The sequence below is a fragment of the Centropristis striata genome, chromosome 19 (genome assembly GCF_030273125.1).
Source record: "Centropristis striata isolate RG_2023a ecotype Rhode Island chromosome 19, C.striata_1.0, whole genome shotgun sequence".
Lineage (NCBI taxonomy): Eukaryota > Metazoa > Chordata > Actinopteri > Perciformes > Serranidae > Centropristis > Centropristis striata.
Genome location: NC_081535.1, coordinates 5,649,815 through 5,674,829, shown reverse-complemented (window position 1 = coordinate 5,674,829; position 25,015 = coordinate 5,649,815). Strand labels below are relative to the sequence as shown.

The 25,015-nt window shown below is 36.4% G+C and overlaps 1 protein-coding gene across 1 annotated transcript in view; it reads left to right on the top strand.

The window, feature by feature from the left end:
- The window catches only part of il11ra (interleukin 11 receptor, alpha), a 94,546-nt gene that overhangs the window by 48,147 nt on the left and 21,384 nt on the right, over window positions 1-25,015 (top strand). Inside the window, exons 2-5 of the mRNA XM_059357618.1 lie at window positions 11,695-11,791; window positions 18,973-19,039; window positions 20,755-20,921; window positions 23,171-23,285. Of these exons, the coding sequence (XP_059213601.1) occupies window positions 11,695-11,791; window positions 18,973-19,039; window positions 20,755-20,921; window positions 23,171-23,285 (446 nt within the window). The remainder of the gene's footprint in view (window positions 1-11,694; window positions 11,792-18,972; window positions 19,040-20,754; window positions 20,922-23,170; window positions 23,286-25,015) is intronic.

Below are 25,015 nucleotides of genomic sequence, written 5' to 3'. Positions count from 1 at the left end.
AAAAACTAAACTGCTTAAAAAATACACAAAATGACCCAAAAAAAATACACAATTACTGAAAAAGACACAAAATTATTAGAAAAAGACACAAAATTACCAAAAAGACACAAAATTGCTAAAAAAAAAAAATAAAGACACAAACTTATTTTTAAAAAGACACAAAATTACCAAAAAAAGACACAAAATTACATTACATAACATTTCCACTTGTTCCTACTATTAGAAAAAAACAAATGCAACAAGTCAACTGACATTGAGTAGAAGCAGGAACATGTTGCTAAGGTGTGAGAGGACAGATTAGCTCTTTGCTCTCAAGGAACAGTATTGTTCTCCAACCTTTGTATAAATGTGTTTACTGGACCTTGTACTGTGTGGCATTAGTGATGGAAAATAAAGAGGGCCTGGGCAGGAAACCAGAGGCAGGGTGGGAGAAAATAGACTTCTAAAGGAGCTGAGGGGGATGTAGTGATAAGAGAGACCAAATGGGTATTGATAGAAGGGAAAGATTAGATGGAAGTGAAGGGAAGGTGCAGGGAGATGCAGCCTGCATTTTCTGATCTCCAGCTACTCTGGAGGGAAGCAGGAAAGGGAAGAGGCAAAGCCATTATAAAGTATGGCATAAATATGTTTACTGAACCTTGAACGTTCTGGCTTTGGAGGGATGGAAAGTGTAGCCAAGGACTGACTGCAGGCTAGAGTGGGAAAAAAAGTGTGCGTCAAGGTCTAAAAAAGTCAGAGACACAGACTGAAAGTGGTTGACAGCGAAGAAAAGTGTCCTTGGGATTTAAAGTCAGGCTAGACTCTGCAGACAAGCATTTAAATCAAAACTCCCTTGACCAATATAAGCCCATAAACAAATATTTACGGCTTATGTACTAGAGACATTTTTAGAGGAGGCCAAAAATAACCATATTAAGGTATTTATATGCATGAAAATGAAATTTCCTATTCAGAGTAAATATTATATTTAATTTTTGTTGGGCACACTCATTCGCTACCTGTAGGCCCCAGAAGGTGGCCCAGAAAACTTTTTTGAGCCATCTTATAAGCCTAAATAATGAGTATTGGATGCTCACATCGACTTACTCCTTAAGTGATGTGCACAATCAGGAAATAAGGCATAAAGTAGGGCTGGGCGATATGGACCAAAAGTCATATCCCGATATATTTAGGATCAATATTGATATATTTTGTATGTATACACCACTTAAAAAATGTTTAAATGCCATGTTGGTCTTTTTTTTGTCATTTTGTTTCTCTTTTGTGTCATTTTTGTCTTTTTTAAATCATTCTGTGTCTTTTTTTGGTAATTTAGTGTCTCTTTTTGGTCATTTTGTTTCTTTTTTAAGTAATTTCGTTTTTTTCTGTCATTTTGTGTCTTTTTTGGTCATTTTATGTCTTTTTTTGTTATTTTGTTTCTCTTTTGTGTCATTTTGTGTCTTTTTTTGGTCATTTTGTGTCCTTTTTTGTAATTTTTTGCCTTTTTGGTCATTTTGTGTCTTTTTTTTTGTAATTTTGTGTCTCTTTTTGGTCATTTTGATACTCCCTCCAGCGGCCCCCAGGAAATTTGAGTTTGAGATTTACCTCTAGAGCAGGCTCTAGAGGTAAATAAATCACATTCTGATCAAATCAAACTTTATTCAATACCGTACATGAGTGAATGCAGCCAGTATCATAACCCTCAACCTCTGCAACCCTGCTCGGAAATGTCTTTTTGTGCATGAGCTATTGTCCTACGTCCTGTGTCCATGTTAATAAAATAAACTGAGCAGTGTGCCAGCTGGGTTATATAGGTACAGAATGTACTGAATGTAAAGAGGCTTAGGAAAGCATGCAGGGAGGGATGGACCAGGAAGAGGAATGTAAGCAAGTGAGGGACACAGGAGTCAGTGAGATTTGAATTTGCTGATCTGTGTGAAGTTACAGTGGCGTAGTGGTGAATGTAACACTGTCCTGCCACACCAGAACACACTAGTTGAAATAGAGGTTATCTCTGCTCCCCTATAACGCTTTCAACATCTCTTGGGTTCTTTTATAAGCCACTGAAGTCTCAACTGCACAGTTTTCTGGCTGATACATGCACCAAAGTGGTGCAATGGATAATGGATTTCATCACCTCGTTATCTAGTGATCAATCTGCAACTCATAATGTTTCGCATGTGCAATTTCTGCATTAGACAGCTAAAATATTTTTTTAAATCCAGACCAAGGGGAGTTACATTGACAAATGGTGGGTTTTTAAATGGGCCATGATATTTTCCCCACAGCGTTTAGCTTGTTAATGGTGTGTTTTATTGAGTGGAATTCAAATGTTTTAACCCTCAATGGACCTAGTGTGAGAGGTAATAGAAAATAAAGGTAGGACATTAGAACATGGTTGTCCAAGTTATATTTTGAAAATATTTAGCCCCAGAGGAGATGGAGTCACTAAACTGTATTGGCCTGACTATATCACAAATGAGATATAGTCTGGATACTACCTAGTCATTTCTCCGTAGAGGAGGCGTGGTTTACGATCCTCCAGAGCCGTTTATTGGACGCTTAGAACGTCTATCATAAGCGTCTGTAGGTAGCTCTTAGCCAATCGTATCAGTTATACCAGATGACGTATGTTGAGCGACAGAAATTGATGTTTACATAGCCAGACTAGCCCATCTCTACTTTGAGACTAAAATCAAATCAAATCAAATCAACTTTATTTATAGAGCCCTTTAAGACAGCGTTAGCTGATACAAAGTGCTGTACATGGCAGGACAGACCAACAATAAAAACAATAAAAAACAAGGAACAAGCAAAAACAACTAAAACAAAGCAAGTCTCATGCTGGGTAAAAACAAAAAAAAAAAAACAGTAAATGAAAGTGGGTTTTAAAATTAATCTCAATTTTAAAATTAATCTCCATTCTGCTTCTGCAACATTTTTCTGCAGCATGTTCTGGCTCTGGCTGCTCTGTAGTTTCAGCTCACAGTCTACCGGCAGTGTGTGTGATTCAGTGTCTCAAAAAAATTCGAATATTACAAAAGACCAATTTTAAAAAAGTATGTTTAATATGTAAATGTTGGCCTCTGAAAAGTATGTCCATCTATATGGCTTATTACTTTGTTGGGGCTGTTTGACTTGAACTACTGGAAATGGACTTTTCTATCATATTCTAATGTATTGAGATGCACCTGTATTTTAGAATACCTGTGTCTTTAAATACATGATCCACAATGTGTTTTGCAGTTTATGTGCAACACTGTAACATTTTAGAAGTTTTACTACTTAAAAACATTTCAAAGATAAGATTTCTGATAATCTTGCTTGACTCCAAATGGAAATCTGCAACACTGTAGCTAAATAATGCTGTCTGAGAGAGAAAAACCTTTAACAATGTGACAGTTTCAGTTGGCACACAGACAGAAAAAGTAGCCAGGGCACAGTAACCGGGCCAAAATGTTGAGTAAACGTGATCAAAGCTGCGCCTTCTAGAGCTGACGTGCATTGATAAAAAGGACAGCAGCGTAGTGTGACACCAGCGGTGCGTGGGCTTACATAGAAAACAATAGAGGCAGGTGATCTGACACCAGCATACCCTGCAGAGTGTGTTATATAGACTGCTTAGTGAGTGATTTGCTTCTGTTTTCATGACTTTGTTGTTTGTTCATGTCGTGCTTTACTGAATCCAAAATAGTGATTCTCATGAACATACAGCTCTTATTAAAAATTTAAGAGCATTGAATACATATTTTCTTTGACCCTCTATAACATATACAATCTAAAGTCACTGTTAAATATGAATTTATAATCTATTTTTTAAAAATTAACATATTTTCTGACATTTTTAGAGACACTGTGAGCAAAATTCATTACCATAACACATTTTTAAATAGAAATAAAAAAACAACTAAAGGTTTTTTTTTTGTTTTTTTTTGGCAAAAACTTAAATATGCTCAAGGGTAGCGGGTATCACCAAAATGTATTTTATTAAAATATACACGTTTTAATGCAAATGATTCTATCATTACCGAAACATCTAACCATTTTTTCTCATCAATTTTCATTCAGATTTTATTCTTTATACATTGTTAAAAAACATTATGTTTGATTATATTCTGTTGAGTTTTCATTTTTAAACAAATGTATATTTATTTTAATAAAGTTTACTAAATATTTATTGTATATAAGTGTGGGAAAACCTTGACATTTTTATCTGGATGCATTACGGTAATGAATTTGTGAATCAAAAATATAGAAGATATTATTTTAGCACAAAACAATGAATTGTGCCCCATTATGGCTATATTGTTCATTCATATACAAGTGAAATATATTTAGTTTAATAAAGTATGTCCTTATAATCTGGACAGACAGAGCTTAGACTGGCTTCATGAGAATCACCCAAAAGGCATCATTGTATTTTTACCGTCACATAATGAAATCATTATCTCACTAACAATAATACTGTTAATCAGAATCTAAAAAGAAGCTACAACACTGTTAATCAGTGTCTATAATTCACTGAACATGTTGTCAGTATTGTTTAAACAATGGCAGCCTCACATCACTTGTTTGAGCCAAACGTAGCACCTTGTTCTCCTGCTAAAAAGTTGATTATATTTATTTTAAAGTTTAAACAAACAGATGATCTGTTTGGCAGCAGGAGCTCCGACTAACAGAGAGGCCAAGAACTTTAGGTTACAGGTTTAATCTCAGCCGACAGTTTGAAAAGGCCTCTTAGCAAATCTCTGAGGTCCAGTTTATTTGTGCAGCCCAGAAAATAAATAATAATATAATAATATAATAAGGAAGAAATGATAATAATAAGGAAGAAATATGTTATGTTCTTCAAGATCTGCATTTTATAGCCATTGAAATGCAGAGCTGTGTAAGGTTTTGGTGCGCCAGTATTCAGGAAATAAAAAAAGAGTTGTTTTAGGTTCATGTAGGGCTGGGCAATATATCGATATATTGATATATTTTTAAATGTGATATGGATGTAGACCATATCTTATATCTTATATAGTTATTTTTTCTTTCTTTCTTCATAAATAAATGCTGCTCTTACTAGGGTTTATCATATTTAGTTCTTTTGTAATGTTCGTAATTCTTTTCTCATATAAATATCTTTATTTCGGAAAAAGATTGGCCTATTTTATTTCATAGGCTAATTTTATTTTTACGATTTGTTTTTATTTAAATGTGCACATTATGGAGCTTTGATTTGGAAAAAAAAGGGTACTCCTCTTGTTATAAAGTATTTATGTTCACTTAAATAAACAGTTTCATTAAAACTACTTGTGACATGTCATATTTGGCTTGACTTTGACTGAACATTTGCTCTTACGTTGCGATAAAAAAACATCAGGATATATATCGTATATCGATATTCAGCCTAAATATATCGGGATATGACTTTTGGTCCATATCGCCCAGCCCTAGATTTATGTATTTTTCACAGTTTCCTGCAAGTAAAACTTAAAAATCAACTTATTTGACATCATATTGTGGTACAAGACTTTGTTTCAATCAGTCAATGAATTTCTGTCATATGAAATCATATGAGATACAATTCCAAGTTCAACGATATTATTCCAAGGCTGTTATCTGGCTGGTTGGGATCCTGAATGTTTCTCCAATAGTCTTATCCATGCAGCGCCGGGTGTAAATATCCTTTAGGCAAGATAGAGCACTACTGGTTGTGTGTTCAGCTGTACAAACCACCCTTTGCAGGGCCTTGTGGTCCTGTTCTGTGTTCCCGTACCAGGCATTGATCTTGCTTTCGGTTGTGCAGAAATAGAAATTCCTCAGTATTTGAGGGGATACCCAGAATTTCCTCAGACATTTATTGTGAAACTGCCTTGCCTTTGTCACCACTAAGTCAGTATGCAGCGTCCAGGTCAGGCTCTCATTGTTCTGGACACCAAGATTTCCTGTCCACTGTCACCAGGGGGCCTGTTGATAATAGGGGTGTTTCCATTACAGTCGAATAACCGGAATGAGGCGGGTCTCACTCGCCGAAACGCCCCAAGCTAAGCGCAATGTGACGTAGTACTTGATGCCACAACAACACGCGCCATTTGTAAAAGCCGGCGAAGTAGCGAGTAGTCAGAAGCGACAGTAAACATAAGCCCCTTTCATAATGTGGTCCTGCAAATCCCACTATATTGCTGGAAAGACCTGTGCAAGCTCCTCACCTTAGGGCGTTCATAGTGATCCCGCAAAGGCAAAGTGATTTTCTGCCCTTTCATGGTGCAGTCCGGCGTCGCAGAACGAGGTGCACAGTAGCACAGTGCTAATAGGCTAACAATTAGCTCTGTAGCAGTACAGTGTGTATGTATTGCTGCTGCAGGAGGTGTTCACTTAGTGATCTCTGTTTGCTTACAACAATCACAAGCACCGGACACTCTGTGCACAGTTAGCGATGCCAGTCAATTCACGTTCAGCAGCGACGTTGTGCATAATTAGCCATGCTGGTTTTTTTATGAGCAGCAGCGACGCTATGCATAATTAGCCATGCTGGTTTGTTTATGATCAGCAGCGACACTGTGCATAATTAGCCATGCAGGTTTGTTTATGATCAGCAACGACGCTGTGCATAATTAGCCATGCTGTTTTGTTTATGATCAGCAGTGATGCTGTACATAATTAGCCATGCTGATTTGTTTATGAGCAGCAGTGACGCTGTGCATAATTAGCCATGCTGGTTTGTTTATGATCAGCAGCGAAGCTGTGCATAATTAGCCATGCAGGTTTGTTTATGAGCAGCAGTGACGCTGTGCATAATTAGCCATGCTGGTTTGTTTATGGTCAGCAGTGAGGCTGTGCATAATTAGCCATGCAGGTTTGTTTATGATCAGCAACGACGCTGTGCATAATTAGCCATGCTGTTTTGTTTATGATCAGCAGCGATGCTATGCATAATTAGCCATGCTGGTTTGTTTATGATCAGCAACGACGCTGTGCATAATTAGCCATGCAGGTTTGTTTATGATCAGCAACGACGCTGTGCATAATTAGCCATGCCGGTTTGTTTATGATCAGCAACCAAGCTGTGCATAATTAGCCATGCTGGTTTGTTTCCTCATGGTCGGAACTGTCGCTAAGCGATTACGCAACAGTCAAAAACCATACGTCACCTCCGGATTCTCGTAAATCCCTCTGGGGTCTTTTTTTTGCAATGGAGACATGCTGAGTGAGCCACTCTTCCCCCTAAAGGAAACACGGCTATTAAGGGGACAAAGTTCTGTTCCTGCTTCCTTTCGAAGTTCACGATCAGAACGTATGCTGATGTTCAGGAGTAAGTTGTTGTCATGACACCATCTGGTCCTCTACGTCCTTCAGGTCTCTATTATCTCTCCGAGGCTTTTCTTTCTATCTGCCTTTCACCTTTTATGAAATATTGTATTTCTCAAGTTGCAGTCTCAGCTGAAGATACTCACAGCCAATGTTTCTGGCGGAGCTCGGCTCTCTGTGACCACCAGAGAAGAAATAAAGCCTTAAAGTGCAGTGAAGTGCTGCGTGACTAGTCAGTGTTTGGAATAAACTTTGTTTTAATGCTGCTCCATATACTGCTGGCAATGTAGGATGGATTTTTGGTCTAGACTAGGGGGACCAAAGAAGGGGAAAAGCTTACAAAAGGCAATTCTAAATGCTTCTAAATGAAAAATGAATGTCTGTACTTTTAAGTAAACAGTGTAATTGAGAAAAAACCAATGCAAAGAATGCACCGATTTTCCTTTTAAATGCATCAGCACAAATACTCAGACTTTCAAAAATGTTGTTAAATGAAACTGAATCAGTGTGTGCCTCACCTCCACACATTCTGTGCCTACTCTGCTCTCTGTCTGAGTTATCTGTTCAGGTTTTATTTGTTGTAAGACCACGATCACAGAATAAATATATAAAGAAGATTAAGGTACAATCTCTGTGATTCACAACTTCGTCCTCATCATCACTCACCCCACGCTCTGTTTGACATTGAGACAGAAATCCTTGTTGTGTACAAATGAAAGCCACTCTCACTTCTTTGTTCTGACTCAATCAGACTTTTCTGTTGGTCAACCCACAGAAAATGTCTCTTTTCTGCTTTCTATTGGAAAAAAGGCTTTGAGAAGCTTTCAGCTTAACCATCACATACTTTACAATTTAGTCAACTGAAGTATCGGAGACGTAACAGACACACATCTACCCTTTTTTCTGCCTCTTTTCTCTCACTTTTTCTTTATTTTTTATAGATTAACTAAACTTCCCCACCTCTGTGTCAGATTGTGGTTTTAAAACCTATTTTTTTTTAATCTCCAGTTTAAAATTATCTTTCACTTTGTCTTTCTATGAGGTTTTAAGACTCTGGAGATAGTTGAATACTCGTTTAAAAAAAAGTCTTTTGGTGATCTCAACAAGTTCTCCAACATAAACGGCAGAATAAGTAGTGTGTCAGTACCACAAATTTAGGCATGTAGTTACGCATTGCGACTCCACACACAGTTAGTGGTCAACTGATACGGGTTTTTTTAATTCCGATGCCGATTATTTTGATCAGTCTTAACCGATATATGTATATATGTGCTGCCGATTTTTTGGGGCCGATTCTTAAAGCCGATATTGCCTTTTCTCCTTCCATTTACATAATAAAAATGACACAATGATAACAAATGTTACACAAGTCTCAGTTTAAACAAAAAAAGAAACATTTATTAACAAAACAAACAAAACATATTAACAGTTGGATAGCAAACACTGTGTACCGGCGAACGCACGCATGTATTGGCCGATGCCAATACAAGTAAAACACGCAAATTTATCGCAGATATATATCGGTCTATCTCTACACACAGTCCGTAGTTTTAAAGAAAAGACTGCAGTTATTGTGAATTTATGTTGTAAAACCACTGACCTAGGTTTAGGGCACAAAACTTCCTGGTAAGGCGTTATAATAGACAGTTTAAAAAAAAAATACATGTACGTAAATGTCGGAAGTGAAGTAGTTACCAGGGTCACGTGACTACCGCATGTTATGTTCAGAAACGTGATTTTACGTTACTTAAGTTAAAAATAGTTTACTTTTGGTATCACAGGGGACACGAACCCCGCTCTCCTGGATAGATAGATAGATAGATAGATAGATAGATAGATAGATAGATAGATAGATAGATAGATAGATAGATAGATAGATAGATAGATAGATAGATAGATAGATAGATAGATAGATAGATAGATAGATAGATAGATAGATAGATAGATAGATAGATAGATAGATAGATAGATAGATAGATAGATAGATAGCAGCAGCACAACACCAACACAATAATTTATTGTAATTCTATTTTATTATAAAATAGAATAAAGTTAGTTTAGTAACTAGTCATCATGTGCAAAATAAGAGAGTTCAAGAGACAATAAAAATGCAATATAAAAGATAAAAACAAGGAAATATTATACATTATATTATAAATACAAGGAAATATATACTATAACAACAGTACTTAATTAGTGTATACTGCGGCCATGTTGTGGTTGGTTTTACCTCCATGTGTGGTGTTATACAGTTTAATTGCAAAGGAGTTTTTCAGTCTGTGTTGCACTTGGGGAGATGATCTATATTCACGTTTTTGACTGGAGAACAGGCTGGGCGATCTATCTGTACATTGTGTTTGTTGCACTGTATAATATACTGTATGTGGAGCTTTTGGTGATCAGATATCACTCCCCTCAGTCTCCTAAATGACAGGAAAGCATCATGTGAAAAACATATTGAGAAAACACAGCAAATAGTTTCTTCATTCTTCTTCTGTAATGTTTGTGTTTCTATAGATTAGTCGCTGTGTTATAACGACAAACTCCGTAACATCCTATTTGAACAGGAAAGCTCACTAAAGACGTAACAAAACCTTTTTTATGAGTATTTAAACTCTCTCTCCCACTGTGAAGGTGCTATTAAAAGTGTTGGTATGTTTCCCACATGCAGCTCTGTAAAGAAAAGTGGCACCAGAGATAAGATAAGAGGGTTCACTACCTCATGAACACACACATCATCTTATCGTTCACACTTTATGACATGACAGAGCCTTTTTCATGTGTGTGTGTGTGTGTGTATCAGCAGCATCACATCATACTCTCATAACTCAATGAATGTCTGTGATAGAAGGAAAGTTTTGTTTTGTTTGTTTTTAAAATGTAATATTTTAATTATATAATTATATTACATAGATACAATTGCATGCAGCTAAATCATTTAATTTCAGTTTAATATAATTTTCTCCAAGCAGTTAATTTACACATGTTCTGTCTACAGAGAATGGATGCTGCCAAAATGAATAAACAAATTATTTGAAAATTTTGAATAAATTAATATAATAAATATGATTAATGTATATACCATTAAATGTGCAGGAAATAATATTAAAATGATTTGAAAAAATTGAATAAATTAATATAATAAATACGATTAATGTATATGCCATTAAATGTGCTGGAAATAATATTGAAATCCATGAATAAACATATGAAAAACAGAAATAAATGTGAAAATGAAAAAAGCAAAATAAAATAATAAAATAAAATAACAAAAATAAAAATAAATAATTAAAAAATAATTAAAAGGGAAATTACATAGCAACGTACACAAATAGGTAAGTTAAATACAATTATGTGGCATTTCTCCATCAATTAATGCCTACATTAATTATTTTTTCTTCCACTCTCCATAATGTGAACACATGAAGGTTAAAGTTATATCTGCTTTACATCAGCATGTTAGTATTGCCATTGTGAGCATGTTGGCATGCTAATGTTAGCATTTAGCTCAAAGCAACACAGTGCTGCACTTAGCTTCTTGCATGGCTCATGCTTGGTTAGCTTCATTTTATTAAATTGGATTGAAATGAGAGAAAAAGCAATATTTTTTTCTGTGTCTGACACCATTACATATCTTATTTCAAAAGAAACTTTGTCAAACTGATCTTGTATCTTAAAATAAATGATTTTCTCAAAAATAATGACTTAGTATCTTAATTTTTTCCTGTCACACTGATGGAAATGGGCTTCCTCAAGCATGTACCTTTTTTGAAATGTTAGAACTTAAATTTTCTGTTTCATTACCAAAGTCGATCAACAGAATACACTTTTATACAGTATCTTCTACTGGCATCTACTTACTTACTTACAGCGTGCACATCTTGGTTCAATCATAAAGAGAATGTGTTGATTTATGGTACCAAACTGGTTAATGGATCTGTTCTTCAGTAAAACTTTCAAAGATTCTGGGAAAAGTTAAGCCAGTGGAAAAATAAAATCATTTCCAACATAGTTTCCTTCTGTTGTTTTTTTCTTTTATGAGAAATGTGTTATTAATGTTGGCTGTCTTGACCATTGTCTTTGCATTTTGGGGCATTATGTGAGATAGAATGTGCAATAATGAGGAAAAGGCAGACAGTCTGATTTATGAAGTGATTACCAGCAACATGTTGTTACCAAAAAATGTTAAAATGAGTATGTAGTTACTATACTGAGAAAATTGACTAAAGACATTAAAAGTTTTTGTTTTCCCAAAAATGTTTCTTTTCATACCAATTTCGAAAGTGGACTCAAAATGATGATGATGATGATGATGATAATGCTTAATGTGTACTGCCAAACCTTTTAGGTTTGAAAATAACTCCCAGTTATTAGACCTCCTCCTTCACCAACTCTCTCTCTCTCTCTGTGTCTCTCTAGATGCCAGGCCTTTTGTCCAGTCCTGTGTGTCTGACAGTCATCTGGTTTTTATCTTGGTCGCTGGGTCCCAGCCGTGCTCAGATTCGGACTGATGAAGGTAATGAAGGTAACACGTGCACATGTTTGCATCCAGTGGTGGAATGTAACTAAGTACATTTACTCAAGTACTGTACTTAACCCTCTGAAATCACAAAAACATACAAAATAACTGAAAAAGACTCAACAACAGACACAAAATGACCAAAAAAGACACAAAAGGACAAAAAAAGACACAAAAAATATACAAAAAGACACAAATGACCGAAACAGACACAAAATGACCAAAAAAGACACAAAATAACTAAAAAAAGACACAACACCAGACACAAAATGACCAAAAAAGACACAAAGAATATACAAAAAGACACAAATGACCAAAAAAGACACAAAATAACTAAAAAAAAAGACACAACAGACACCAAATGACCAAAAAGACACAAAAAAGACACAAATGACCAAAAAAGACTCAAAATGACCAAAAAAGACACAAAATGACAAAAAAAAGACACAACTACAGACACAAAATGACAAAAAAAGACACAACAACAGACACAAAATGACCAAAAAAGACACAAAAAGTAATATATTAAGTCATTAAATGAGCCATGTCTTTACAAAATTAAAACACTGCTTATAAATATGCTTACAAATACAAATAATGTAATAATATATGTAGAATATATAAAACAATCTGAGTTGGTCCATTCTGCATAACGAGAACGTTTACTGTTGCTACTTTAAGTACATTTTGATGCTGATACTTTTGTACTTTTACTTCAGTAAGTTTTGAATGCAGGACTTTGACTTATAGTGGAGTAAATTCACAGTGTTATTGGTACTTTTGGTACTGAATACTGTTCCCACCACTGTAGCATGCTCACCAAGCAGAAAGACCTTTTCCCAAGGACACATTTAAAACACACCTACACACACAGAACCACGCGTTCTGTTAAGGATCAGCCATGGATTCCTTTGTGAACTATTTTGGGCACCCTTGACTTATCTTGACTCAAGGTACTTGAGGGATCTAAAGTTACAGCAGAACAAAAAGAAGGTGGGAACGCGTTCAAAAAGTAAGCATGGGCTGCAGTTTAACATTTCACACTTTTTTTCATGCAGAATCCTGATCAGAGAACATCATTGTTCATCTCTCGGTCCAATTTTCGCTGTGCAACTTCAGTTTTTTTTATAGTTGAATTGGAATTCATGTTTTGTTTTTTTTTAACTTCAGCACTCTGCAAACAGTAATCCTATTGTTACAGCCTTTCTTTGCCTCACACAGCACTTAAAGGATCTGTCTGGCATTAAGAAATTGGCTCTTTTTTCTTTTTTTTTGTGTTTCTCCGAAAGACTCTTCCACCCTTTTTGTTTCGGTCTCTTTCTTCCTCTTTCTATTACTGTATCTCTTTCTAAAACCAGCGAAATTGAATACTCCAACAATAAGAACACTCGCCCCTTGGCCCTTCAGGTGAAACTGTCAAAGTTTTCCCCTCCCATTAATTTTTACCCTACGGCAGCTCCAGGGCCCTTTTTTTATTGTTTGGAAAGTACTGAGTTTCATCCAGCTTGCAATTTCTCTGTCCACCCTGCCATCTGATTTCAATGTCAGGAGAAACTTGCAGCCTTCCTGTGTGAATTACTCTGTGTGTATGTGTGTGTGTGTGTGTGTGTGTGTGGTTTTATGCATATGTGTGTGTGTGGATGCATGTGCATGTGTCTCGGCCCTCTTGCCAGAGGCAGAATCAGATATGAGTGGAACGCTGCGGGTTTGGGGAATAATGTACTTCACTGCCAATAAAACATGAATACACACATTCAGAGCAGCCAACTCTTTGCACTGCACCAAGGCCCCAGGTAACACACACTCACAGAAACAGAGGGAGGGGAGTCTGTGTGTGTATGTGTGTGTGTGTGTGTGTGTGTGTGTGTGTGTGTGTGTGTGTTTGTGTGTGTTTTTGGTGGTTAAAGGGGAAAAAGAAACTCTGGTTAAGGCTGGCGAGAGAGGCATAAAATATAACGATTTAGATAGAGGGAAAGGTTGACACAGAAGGGAGACATAATAAAAGAGTCAGAGGAATATTTTAATAATATAGTTTAATATCTATTAAATTTGAGGAGAATTTCCATTTTTAAGAATATTGACCCTCTGTAACCAAACTGGCTCTTGAACCGATTATTATTAGAATCTTGGTACTATCGACCAAGTTTCCTCCATTTTTGAGAGAAACCATTGTAAGCAAGGATGTGTCAAAGAATGGCATTGTCCAATGAAAAAAGGCGGTAAAGCCATAGCAAGTTGGGCATTTGCATCCATTTCCTGTGAGCTTTTGTTCTGTATTGACAGATATTGCTAATTAGAAGCAGAAAGTTTTTAAACAGCTGTTGATGTCACCAGTTATAATGACAACCGTTGCTGGAAACTTAAGTTAATTTTGTGAGTTGGTAAGTTTTTATCTGGTTAGTGTCAGTTTCAGACTGACAGCTACCTTGTACGCTTGTACGCTGCAACTTAAGAAAACACATGCAAATACACAAAACACAATCAAATTGAGAAAAACATCTTCATCAATTTGACAACACAAGTTCAGCATTTAGAAAACGTGCTGCAAAGACCACAACACAACAGAAGTGTTTCCAGAGGACACTTAAAAGTGATGCACACATCTGGACACGCTTGATATTATCAAGTTATTTCAAGATAATTAGAATTGCACATTATAACTTTATAACTTTATAACCTTAAATGATCACGTTATTTCATGATAATGATATTTTCATGTTATAACGTGATATATAGCGTTAGCCTGCTAGCCCGTATCAGTCACACTGCAGTTACACAAATCAAATAAATGAATGAATCATCTTCATCAATTTGACAACACAAGCGTAGCATTTAGAAAACGTGCTGCAAATACCACAACACAGCACAATCAGAAAACAGGCTGCAAATAGACCACAACACAACAGAAGTGTTTCCAGAGGACACTTAAAAGTGATGCACACGTCTGGACACGCTTGATATTATCACGTTATTTCAAGATAATTATAATTTTACGTTATAACAGTCATAGCATGCCAACGTTAGCGGCCGATCGATAGCATGCTAACGTTAGCGGGCTAGCAAAACCAAAACCAACTTGGTGCCGTTGAGAGAGACCAACTAAAATGTGTATCATTCATTTATTTGATTATTTTAACTGTAGTGTGGTTGATACGGGCTAGCGGGCTAACGCTATATATCATGTTATAACATGAAAATATAATTATCATGAAATAATGTGATAATTTAACGTTATAAAGTTATAACGTGAAATTATAATTCTCTTGAAATAACTTGATAATATCAAGCATGTCCAGACGTGTGTATCACTTTTAAGTGTCCTCTGGAAACACTTCTAAATGCTGCTCTTGTGTTGTCAAATTGATGAAGATATTTTCTCAATTTGCTTGTGTTTTGTGTATTTGCATGTGTTTTCTCAAGTTGCAGCGCTGTGAACTCTACCAATCAGTTATTGAGTGCAAACAGCTGCAAAAAAAGAGTCAATTGGAATCTCCCAGTTAAACTTTTAGGCAGATAAGAACACTGTTCTAATCTTGTCACCTTTTAAGTCTCCTAAATTTAGACCTCCAGAAATCAGTCCTATGTAGCTTACCTCAGCTCAGACAGCGTAGAGTGTGTGATCATCTGTCTGCTCTTGTCTCGTCTATTCACTTTCTGATTGAAATGGCATCATGATGGACAGTGTCCCATAACTAACCGCTGTGTTAGTAGCTCAGATTCATTAACCATGCCTTCGGTTGAATACGATGAATTGTTTCCCACACAAACCGCAGCAGAATAAACAGGCTTCCATTTGTTTATTTTTTTTTTTATAACTCTCTGTGGGTTTCATTGTCCTGCTTTCTATGTGTCTCCTACACTCCCAAACATAAACGTAGCCACAAAAGCACTTTGCTGCTCTGTTTCCCAGCTGTTTCATTTTGCGCAGCCACTAAAACAACAGCAGAAAGGCCAGAAAAGAGAACTCTAGGTGTGAGTGACAACCAAGCATTGAAAGGGCCCTCAGTAAGGCCTCAAACTTGATTATGTGTAAAATTTAATTTAAGATGAACTTAGTTGGTCCCTGAAGGGCACACACGGTTATTGCAGCAGGGAAAACTAAAATAAACACACCAATACAGCAAATTAAATAACAACATCCCCAAAAATCCTCCTCTCCTTCACCTGCTTGGCCCCAGTGTTACTGATGCAAAAACAACAAAGTCACGACTAAATGTTTTAGGTTGTTATTCTTCTTTATCAGATGTGTGACTATGAATGAATAAGAAAAACATCACTCAAACGTGGGACAAATTGTTTGTTACTAAGGGAGGAGAGGCCAGCAGGGAGTCTGCATGCCTGAGTGATTGAGGTTGAGAATTAATGAAGGTGTGTGCGTGGCAGACTGGCAGCCAAACTGATGTTTTTCCACTCCAGATCTACTGTAAATGCCAGCTTTCATATTATGGAGCCAAGCTAAACATGCACACACATACAGCAGATAGAGTATCAAGTTGGCAAATTACTACAGTCACCGCAAATATTTGCTCAGGTATACACTGCACTTAGTATTGCTTCGAACCCACACTTACATATGCATGATGGCAAGTAACAGTTTAGCAGCTACTAAGTCACTGCAACGTTTTTATCTGTGATGGATTACGGAGATCTTTTGTACATGAATGCTGCTGCTCAATGTCTTAGAATGATTGATACTGTTTATCAGCTTCTTTTTTTTTTGTGAGAGCATTATAATACAGTGCTTACTTTCAGACAATATACAATAGTATTTCTGCCACTCACAATCAAGGTTTTTTTGTTTACAAAATTAGTAACAAGATACAGAAAGTTAAGTGTATTACATTTGATAAAGAACAAACTGGGGAAGGTAGGCATATGTAAAAGAGCAAATAGGAAAAAAAAAGAAAAGAAAAAGAAATTATCCACTAGGGAGTTTAGAAATTAAATATAAGTAATACAAACTAATCATTAGACCCAATAAAACGTTAAATAATAAAGTACAAAACAGCATTACACCATATTTAACCCACTTGGACCACAGTTTAATACATTTATCTTTCTGAAGGCGAAGGGAGAAAGTAATCCTCTCCATAAGATGAATGTCAGTTATCAGCTTCTTTGAGCTTCATTACTAACTGTAAGATGTCCACTCACCATTGTGAATTATCCTCTGGGGTAGGATGTTCCTGCTCTGGCCACTCCAAGGGCTCAGAGTCATTGGTATACTTTCATTTATAAGGCAATATTTGGACTGCTGCCTTCGTACATTTGCACCTTAATTACTCTTCGTTCACAAGATCAATTGCTGCTTTCTGTCCCTTCTGCTCTACAGAGTTGGGTAAAAGGGCATTTGTTTACTCTGCACCTTATGCATCGAATATGAATGAAGAAAAAGGGACTCCTCGTTTAGTGATAGAGTAGAGAATAGAATAAGGGACTCCTCTCGTTTAGTGACATGAGTAGAGAATTTTAAATTTAAAAATATATATATTTTATCAACTACCCTTCAATTTTAAATGTTTATATTTAAATGTACTTCTACATATTTTCCTAAATATTTTATCTTTATTATCTTATTTTACTCTTAAATATATTTGAATGTAATTTTATATGTCTCTTTTAAACGCTTTTAATGTTTTATGTAAAGCACTTTGAATTGCCCTGTGTTTGAAAGGTGCTATATCAATAAACCTGCCTTGCCTTGACTTGAACAGTCTCTAAAACTACTTGGCTATATCACATCTGCAGGCTTATTAAATGGTAACTTCATCATGCATATAGCTTTTGGTTGTATGAGCCCAGGTTTGGAGATGTTGCCTTCCCAGTTCTCATTGAGTTTTATTTGTGCTGCTATAATGGTTCCAAATAAAATTGCAAACCGCGAGGTCGCTGTAAGAAGCGGGAGCAATTATTAAATTGTTTCTGTTTGGTTTTTTAACTGTAATTTTAAAATAATTTTGTCATGATATGAGCACCACAAACAAATTCCATTCAGCCTCATTTTATTAGTGTGGAGACAGAAATCTCTGTGATGGATATCTCCAAACCGCAGCAGATAAACCCGAAGCTGTTTGCATAGCCAGATACCACTTGAGGCGATTTGAGGCATAAATTAATACAAATAAATAAAACTTAAATGATGTGTTCAAATTAGCCGACTTTTTCCAAAACCATGCTGCAACGCTAAAAGCACTGTGGTAAATATTCAAAGCTTCAATGCTTCATTCATAATGTTGACAATCAAATTTAAATTTAACATGCAAATGCTGTTCAGCTTCTTTTTTTTCTTTATTTTTGCAAGTACATTCATTCAGTTTGAACTCAGTTTTTCTTTCCAGTTGCAGATTAAAAAAAAAATAAGGCTGTTCTAATATTATATTTGTGCATAGGATTGTTTTTTGACCATGACCCAACCATTTCCAGTAACTCTTTGAGCTTTGTAAAATCCAAAAGTCAATTTTTATTGAAAAGAAAAAAATAGATGTTTTCATTTCTTATCTCATTTTATGATGCCTGCACACACGCACTAACTTCACAAGCCAAAAATGGTTTTATCTGTCGACATGGCAACCTTTCTGAGAATCTTCACCTTGGAACGAGTTTTTACAAAAGATGCATTTTTGTGACCTTAAAAAACAAGTTGTGTTTGGACCGAAGGCTAAAACTCATAGAAAAAGACTTCTCTATGTAGACTAGACCTCAGTGGGATCAGGTCAAGTATTTTTTTCACATTATAAAGGCTCATTATGTCAATGTTAATATAAAAAATGCTTCTAAATGGAGCTGGAGAGTTAAATATATACCTATATCTTGCTCTCGATATCTTATTAAAATGCTTAACTGCTTCTCTGTGTGTTATTAAAGAGATCTCAAAGTGGTTTTGCTGATACAGACTAATATTTTAATGTGATAATAATAAACTTTCAGAAAACGAAAACACTGGAGCAGCTTTATACCGTGTGCCAAAGTCTCCTCAGCCTAGTGTCTGCAGGATCCCAAGCCTTGTATGGTCATGTTATTGTACTACTGTTGACTCTGCTGTAAATGGCGGTGCTTAAATCACATTGATACAGACAATGCAGACACGTGGTATGTCAGATTTTGCATTTTGCACATACTATAAGACAGACAAACAGTGTGCTTTAATATTTTATGTGCTGTGTGTGTGTTTTTTGCAGTGTCAGGCGTGCAGTACGGGCACTTGGGGTCGAATGTGACAGTGGCCTGCGGGAAGTCACAAATCAGGTGAGGAACGAAAACTATTTCCTGTGTACATTGAAGTTGTGTTTCTTTGTCTTCTAATGACAATGAGATATTTCTAGCACTTTCATCTTATAAACATCAAACAAGTGGTGACATATACAAGAGCTTCACAAATGGCAGGATAATCTTCACAAATGAGCAATTTGTGAAGATTATCCTGCTGAACAAAACACGCAAGCATCAGAAACTTATGTTTGCCACACAGCTTGTTTTCTGCAATGGTCAGAAATCCAATGCAAAATTCCCGTAGGCAAATTTTTTAATAGACCCAATGGCGATGCTAACATCAGGGTTGGCCTTTCATTGGCTCTCTATTAGGGTTTTTTACGCCGGAGGCAGTTCCCGGCCAGTGCCCAGTTTGCTGGTCTTTAACCACGAACGCTACGTCAGACCAACTCGGTCACATTGAAAGAGACCAACTAAATCATGTATCATTCATTTATTTGATTTGTTTAACTGCAATGTGATTGATACAGGCTAGCCGAGAGTGCTAACGTTAGCGGTCGATCATATTGTGCTTACGTTAGCCGGGGATCGATATCGTGCTAGCGTTAGCGGGCTGGCAAGACCGACTTGGTGCCGTTGAGAGAGACCAACTTAAATGTGTATCATTAATTTATTTGATTTGTTTAACTGTAATGCGATTGATACAGGCTAGCTCTAGCCTGCTAACGTTAGCAGCCGACCATAGTGTGCTAACATTAGCAGGGGATCAATAGCGTGCTAGCGCTAGCGGGCTAGCAAGACCGACTTGATGCCGTTGAGAGAGACCAACTTAAACGTGTATCATTAATTTATTTGATTTGTTTAACTGTAATGTGATTGATACAGGCTAGCTCTAGCCTGCTAACGTTAGCAGCCGACCATAGTGTGCTAACATTAGCAGGGGATCAATAGCGTGCTAGCGCTAGCGGGCTAGCAAGACCGACTTGATGCCGTTGAGAGAGACCAACTTAAACGTGTATCATTCATTTATTTGATTTGTTTAACTGCAATGTGATTGATACAGGCTAGCGTGGTAACGTTAGCGGCCGATCATGGTGTACTAACCTTAGCCGGGGATCGATAGCATGCTAGCGTTAGTGGCCGATCATAGTGTGCTAACGTTAGCCGGGGATCGATATCGTGCTAGCGCTAGCTTTGTTTAACTGTAATGTGATTGATATGGGCTAGCAGGCTATTGGGCCATCACTAGCCCGCTATCGGGCCATCACTAGCCCGCTATCGTTAGCTTACAACAAAGTACAAACATTAGCATCTTATCTTCAGTGTTGATAAAAATGTATTCGGCATCCACAGTGACCAAGATGAGCAGCACAGATGTGTTGTAGAGACATGTGGCCTGCTGTTGTTATTAGACATATACAGACATTAGCAGTGATGCAGTGACGTAGCTTTAGAGCCTGTGGAAAAGCAAACAGGTTCTGAGATTGTTCGCAAGTTGAAATAACTGCGAACCACACGAGTACTGGCCAGGCTCTGGTTCTGAACCGGCCCCCGGTCTAAAACCCCTAGATAATATAATATATCGCCCAACCCTAGCGTACCACTAGAAGGAGCATGCATTCCCCCAGTACTACACATACCAGAGTTGTGATGCAGACTTTGGTATTTGGTTCCTTGCATCAGGCTCACAGGTGAGTAAGTAAAGTCCTCACAAGCATGATAACTAAACTCTAATATATATTCCTTCCCAGGATACCTGTGGAGTGGCGTCTCAACCAAAGCTCAGTGTTGCCATGGCACCGAGTAACATCAGAGGGAACCATCGTCCTGCTGCGCGTCGACCACTCGGCGCAGGGCAGCTACAGCTGCTATGACAACCGGGGGCTCCTCCTCCACTCTGTCAGACTCAGGCTGGGCCGTAAGTGTTGCTGTGTTGTAACTTGTCCAGGCTCACAGCGCCTAATTTAGAAATGATTACACTTCAACAGCTCTGCCAAACTTTTAGTCTCTCTCCATGGGACTGCAGCGTTAAAAAGTGAATCTCTGCAAAAAAAACCCCCAAAAAAACGCCTCTGTCCCTTGTGTTTACGGCAGCGTCCCAGTCCCCCACAGTTCAGTCAGGTCTTTGGATAATTCAGCATGAAAGCATGAAATATTTGTCTGTTTCTCCTACTTACATTCTCATCTGTCTCTTGAAATCGCCTCAACGTCTTTGTCTCTATGGGTGATTCTCATGAACATGGTGCAGCTCATAGCAAAAATCCAAGAGCATTGAATACATATTTTCTTTGACCCTTTATAACATAAACAATCTAAAGTCACTTTTTAATATGAATTTAGAATCTTTTTTTTTTTTTAATTAAGGTATTTTCTGGCATTTTTAGAGACACTGTGAGCAAAATTCATTACCGTAACACATTTTTAAATAAAAAAATTTAAAAAATGAAAGGTTTTTTTTTCTTGCTCAAGGGTAGCTGGTATCACCAAAATGTTTTATTAATTTTTATTAAAATATACACATATTTTATAGCAAAAGATTCTATCATTACTGTAACATTTAACCATTTTTTCTCATCAATTCAGACTGAATTGATGACACAAAATGACTTAAAAAAGACACAAAATGACTAAAAAAAGACACAGAATCACTAAAAAAGACACAAAATTACAAAAAAAAGAGACAAAATGACTAAAAAAGACACAAAATCACTAAAAAAAGACACAAAATGTCTAAAAATGACACAAAATGTCTAAAAAAAGACACAAAATGACTAAAAAAAGACAAAATGGCTAAAAAAAGACACAAAATCACTAAGAAAAGACACAAAATGGCTAAAATGAACATTCATTCAGATTTTGTTCTTTATACATTGTTAAAAACCATTATGGTTGATTATATTCTGTTAAATTATACATTTTTAAACAAATGTATAATTATTTTTTATAAAGTTTATTAAATATTTATTGAATATAAGTGTGGGGGATACCATGACATTTTTATCTGGACGCATTACAGTAATGCATTTGTGAATCAAAAATATATTATGTTATTATATTATTATGATAAAATATGTTTAAGAATATTATTTTAACACAAAACAATGAATTGTGCCTCATTATGGCTATATTGTTCATTCATATAAAAGTGAAATATATTTAGTTTAATAAAGTATGTCCTTATAATCTTCACAGACAGAACTTAGACTGGCTTCATGAGAATCACCCATATGTTTCCCTTTCTTTTTAATGAATGGCTTTCTTCCTTCTCCATCTGAATTATTCTGGCCCTCCGGCTACAACCGGACATCTTGTTACAACAGCGGTGATCAGAGCAGCGCTACTGCTGCTCAGAGGAAACGGCTCTTATCGGCCGTCACATAGACAAAGCCCTCCACTTCCTGTAACTGTCTCCAACAGGAAGCGGCTCCCTAAGTGGGCTTCCTTTTGAGGGAAGATGTAATTTTCCATGGTAGTGGCCAAGCTTCCCTTTAAAATATTTTGGTTCATGACAGGGACAGAGCTGGACAGAGCATATTTCCAGAGAGATTTACATTATTTTTGTCTTTCTTGTGATGTCAGAAGGTCTTTTCTTTTCACATTTAATACACACACACACACACACACACACACACACACACACACACACACACACAGAATTCTGTGGCTCTAACTTCATTAAGCTTTATTAAGAAAAAATGGATTTAAACAGTATATTTTCAGAGAGATTTACATTATTTTTGTCTTTCTTGTGATGTCAGAAGGTCTTTTCTTTTCACATTTAATACACACACACACACACACGCATGCACGCACACACACACACACACACACACACACACTGTGAATACTGGTGCTCTCTTAGTGATCATTGTCCTGTTTAAGCTGCATTTTAATGAAATATTTTACTGTTTTACTATCAGTGTGTTATATTTAGGGATTGGCAAGCCAATTGTACATGAAGTTGGTTAACTTCATTAAGCTTTATTAAGATGGAAAAATGGATTTAAACTGTATATTTTCAGAGAGATTTACATTATTTAACTGCAGAACTGTTCAATTTAGACCCAAGGACAAGACAAAGAGACATTTAAAGAATATTACATCTAACAAGGCTCTTAAAAAACCAGCTCCCCCCTGAGAATAAACCCTGTGTGACTCCTGTTTCAGACCCCCCTGGGCTCCTGAGTGTTTCCTGCCAAGTGCCCAATCACACACATGTCCGCTGCTCCTGGGTGGATTCAGTAAAAACCCTCCTGCCAGCAAAATACAACGCCTCCTTCAGGTAAGAGCGAGTTACTGCAAGTCAAACAGCAACGCCCAAGGTCACATTCAGAATGGGCTATAAATAAGCTAAATATAGTGCATGCACCACAGAGTTACATTTTCAATGAAGTGCATATAGTGTGAGTGGAGTCGTATCCCAAAGTGAACCCTGTCAATGATTTCCTGCTTCCTCTCTTCAATCTGCCATATGGCACTCAGTGGAAACTTTTAACCAGAACACATTACAGCAGTGCTTCTCAAAGTCTTTTTTTTATTATTTTTTTTTTACTGAAACTGCAGCATTGGCTTCAGCCTTCAGCTGCAGTGACCTCCAAGTTATAATGTTTCTGTAAGGCAAGGCAAGGCAAGTTTATTTGTAAAGCACAATTCAACACAAGGTGATTCAAAGTGCTTTACTTACATTTACATTAAAGCCGGGAAAGCAGATACGTCGTTTTGTAGTAGTCCAGAACTTTGAAATCATCACCAAAAAAAGACATAAAATGACTAAAAAAAGACACAAAAAGACTAAAAAAGACACAAAATGACAAAAAAAAGACACAAAAAGACACAAAATGACTAAAAAAAGACACAAAAAGACACAAAATGACTAAAAAAGACACAAAATGACCAAAAAAGACACAAAATGACTAAAAAAAGACACAAAATGACTAAAAAAAGACACAAAATGAGAATACAGAACACATTACAACAGTGCTTCTCAAAGTCTTTTTTTTATAATTTTTTTTTACTGAAACTTCAGCATTGGCTTCAGCCTTCAGCTGCAGTGACCTCCAAGTTATAATGTTTCTGTAAGGCAAGGCAAGGCAAGTTTATTTGTAAAGCACAATTCAACACAAGGTAATTCAAAGTGCTTTACATGAACATTAAAAACAGCAAGACACAATTGAAAACAGTGAAAACAGTCAATTAAAACAGGTAAATAGAAATAAAAAGTACAAATAAGATAAAATAAGATACAGCAGGATAAGAAAAGAGATAAAATAATAAAAAGCACAAGTCAAACATTGCGTAGTTAAAAAGTAAGGGCAGTAGAGTAGAGCAGATAAGTGTTAACCTATTAAAGCCGGGAAAGCAGATACGTCGTTTTGTAGTAGTCCAGAACTTTGAAATCATCACCAAAAAAAGACATAAAATGACTAAAAAAAGACACAAAAAGACACAAAATGACTAAAAAAGACACAAAATCACTAAAAAAAGACACAAAAAGACACATAATGACTAAAAAAGACACAAAACGACTAAAAAAAGACACAAAAAGACACAACATGACTAAAAAAAGACATAAAATGACCAAAAAAGACACAAAATGACTAAAAAAAGACACAAAAAGAGAATACATGTGGGAGTGTCTCAATGCATCATGGGACTTTTCCAGAACTTTGAAATCATGGTGGAAGACGACTATAGCGGAGGGAGCTCAGATATAACAGCTATAAGCTCTCAAATACTGTTTGAATTTCATTTCTATCTGCTACAGAGGCTGAAAAATCTATTATTAGGAGGAAGCGTTGACACTTCTGTTGAATTTCCAGAAAAACTTCAGGTTTTAGGGGCTTATTTTAAAATCGCCCAGAGGTTTTACAGGCAGTTTTTACAGACGTTTTAGGCCTCAATGGGTTAAAGTAAAGAGTACGCTGCAGTAAACAATAGTGTTTTTAGTCCTGATTTAAAGGAGCTGACCTCAGATCTACAGGTAGTTTGTTCCACAGGTGAGGAGCAGAATAA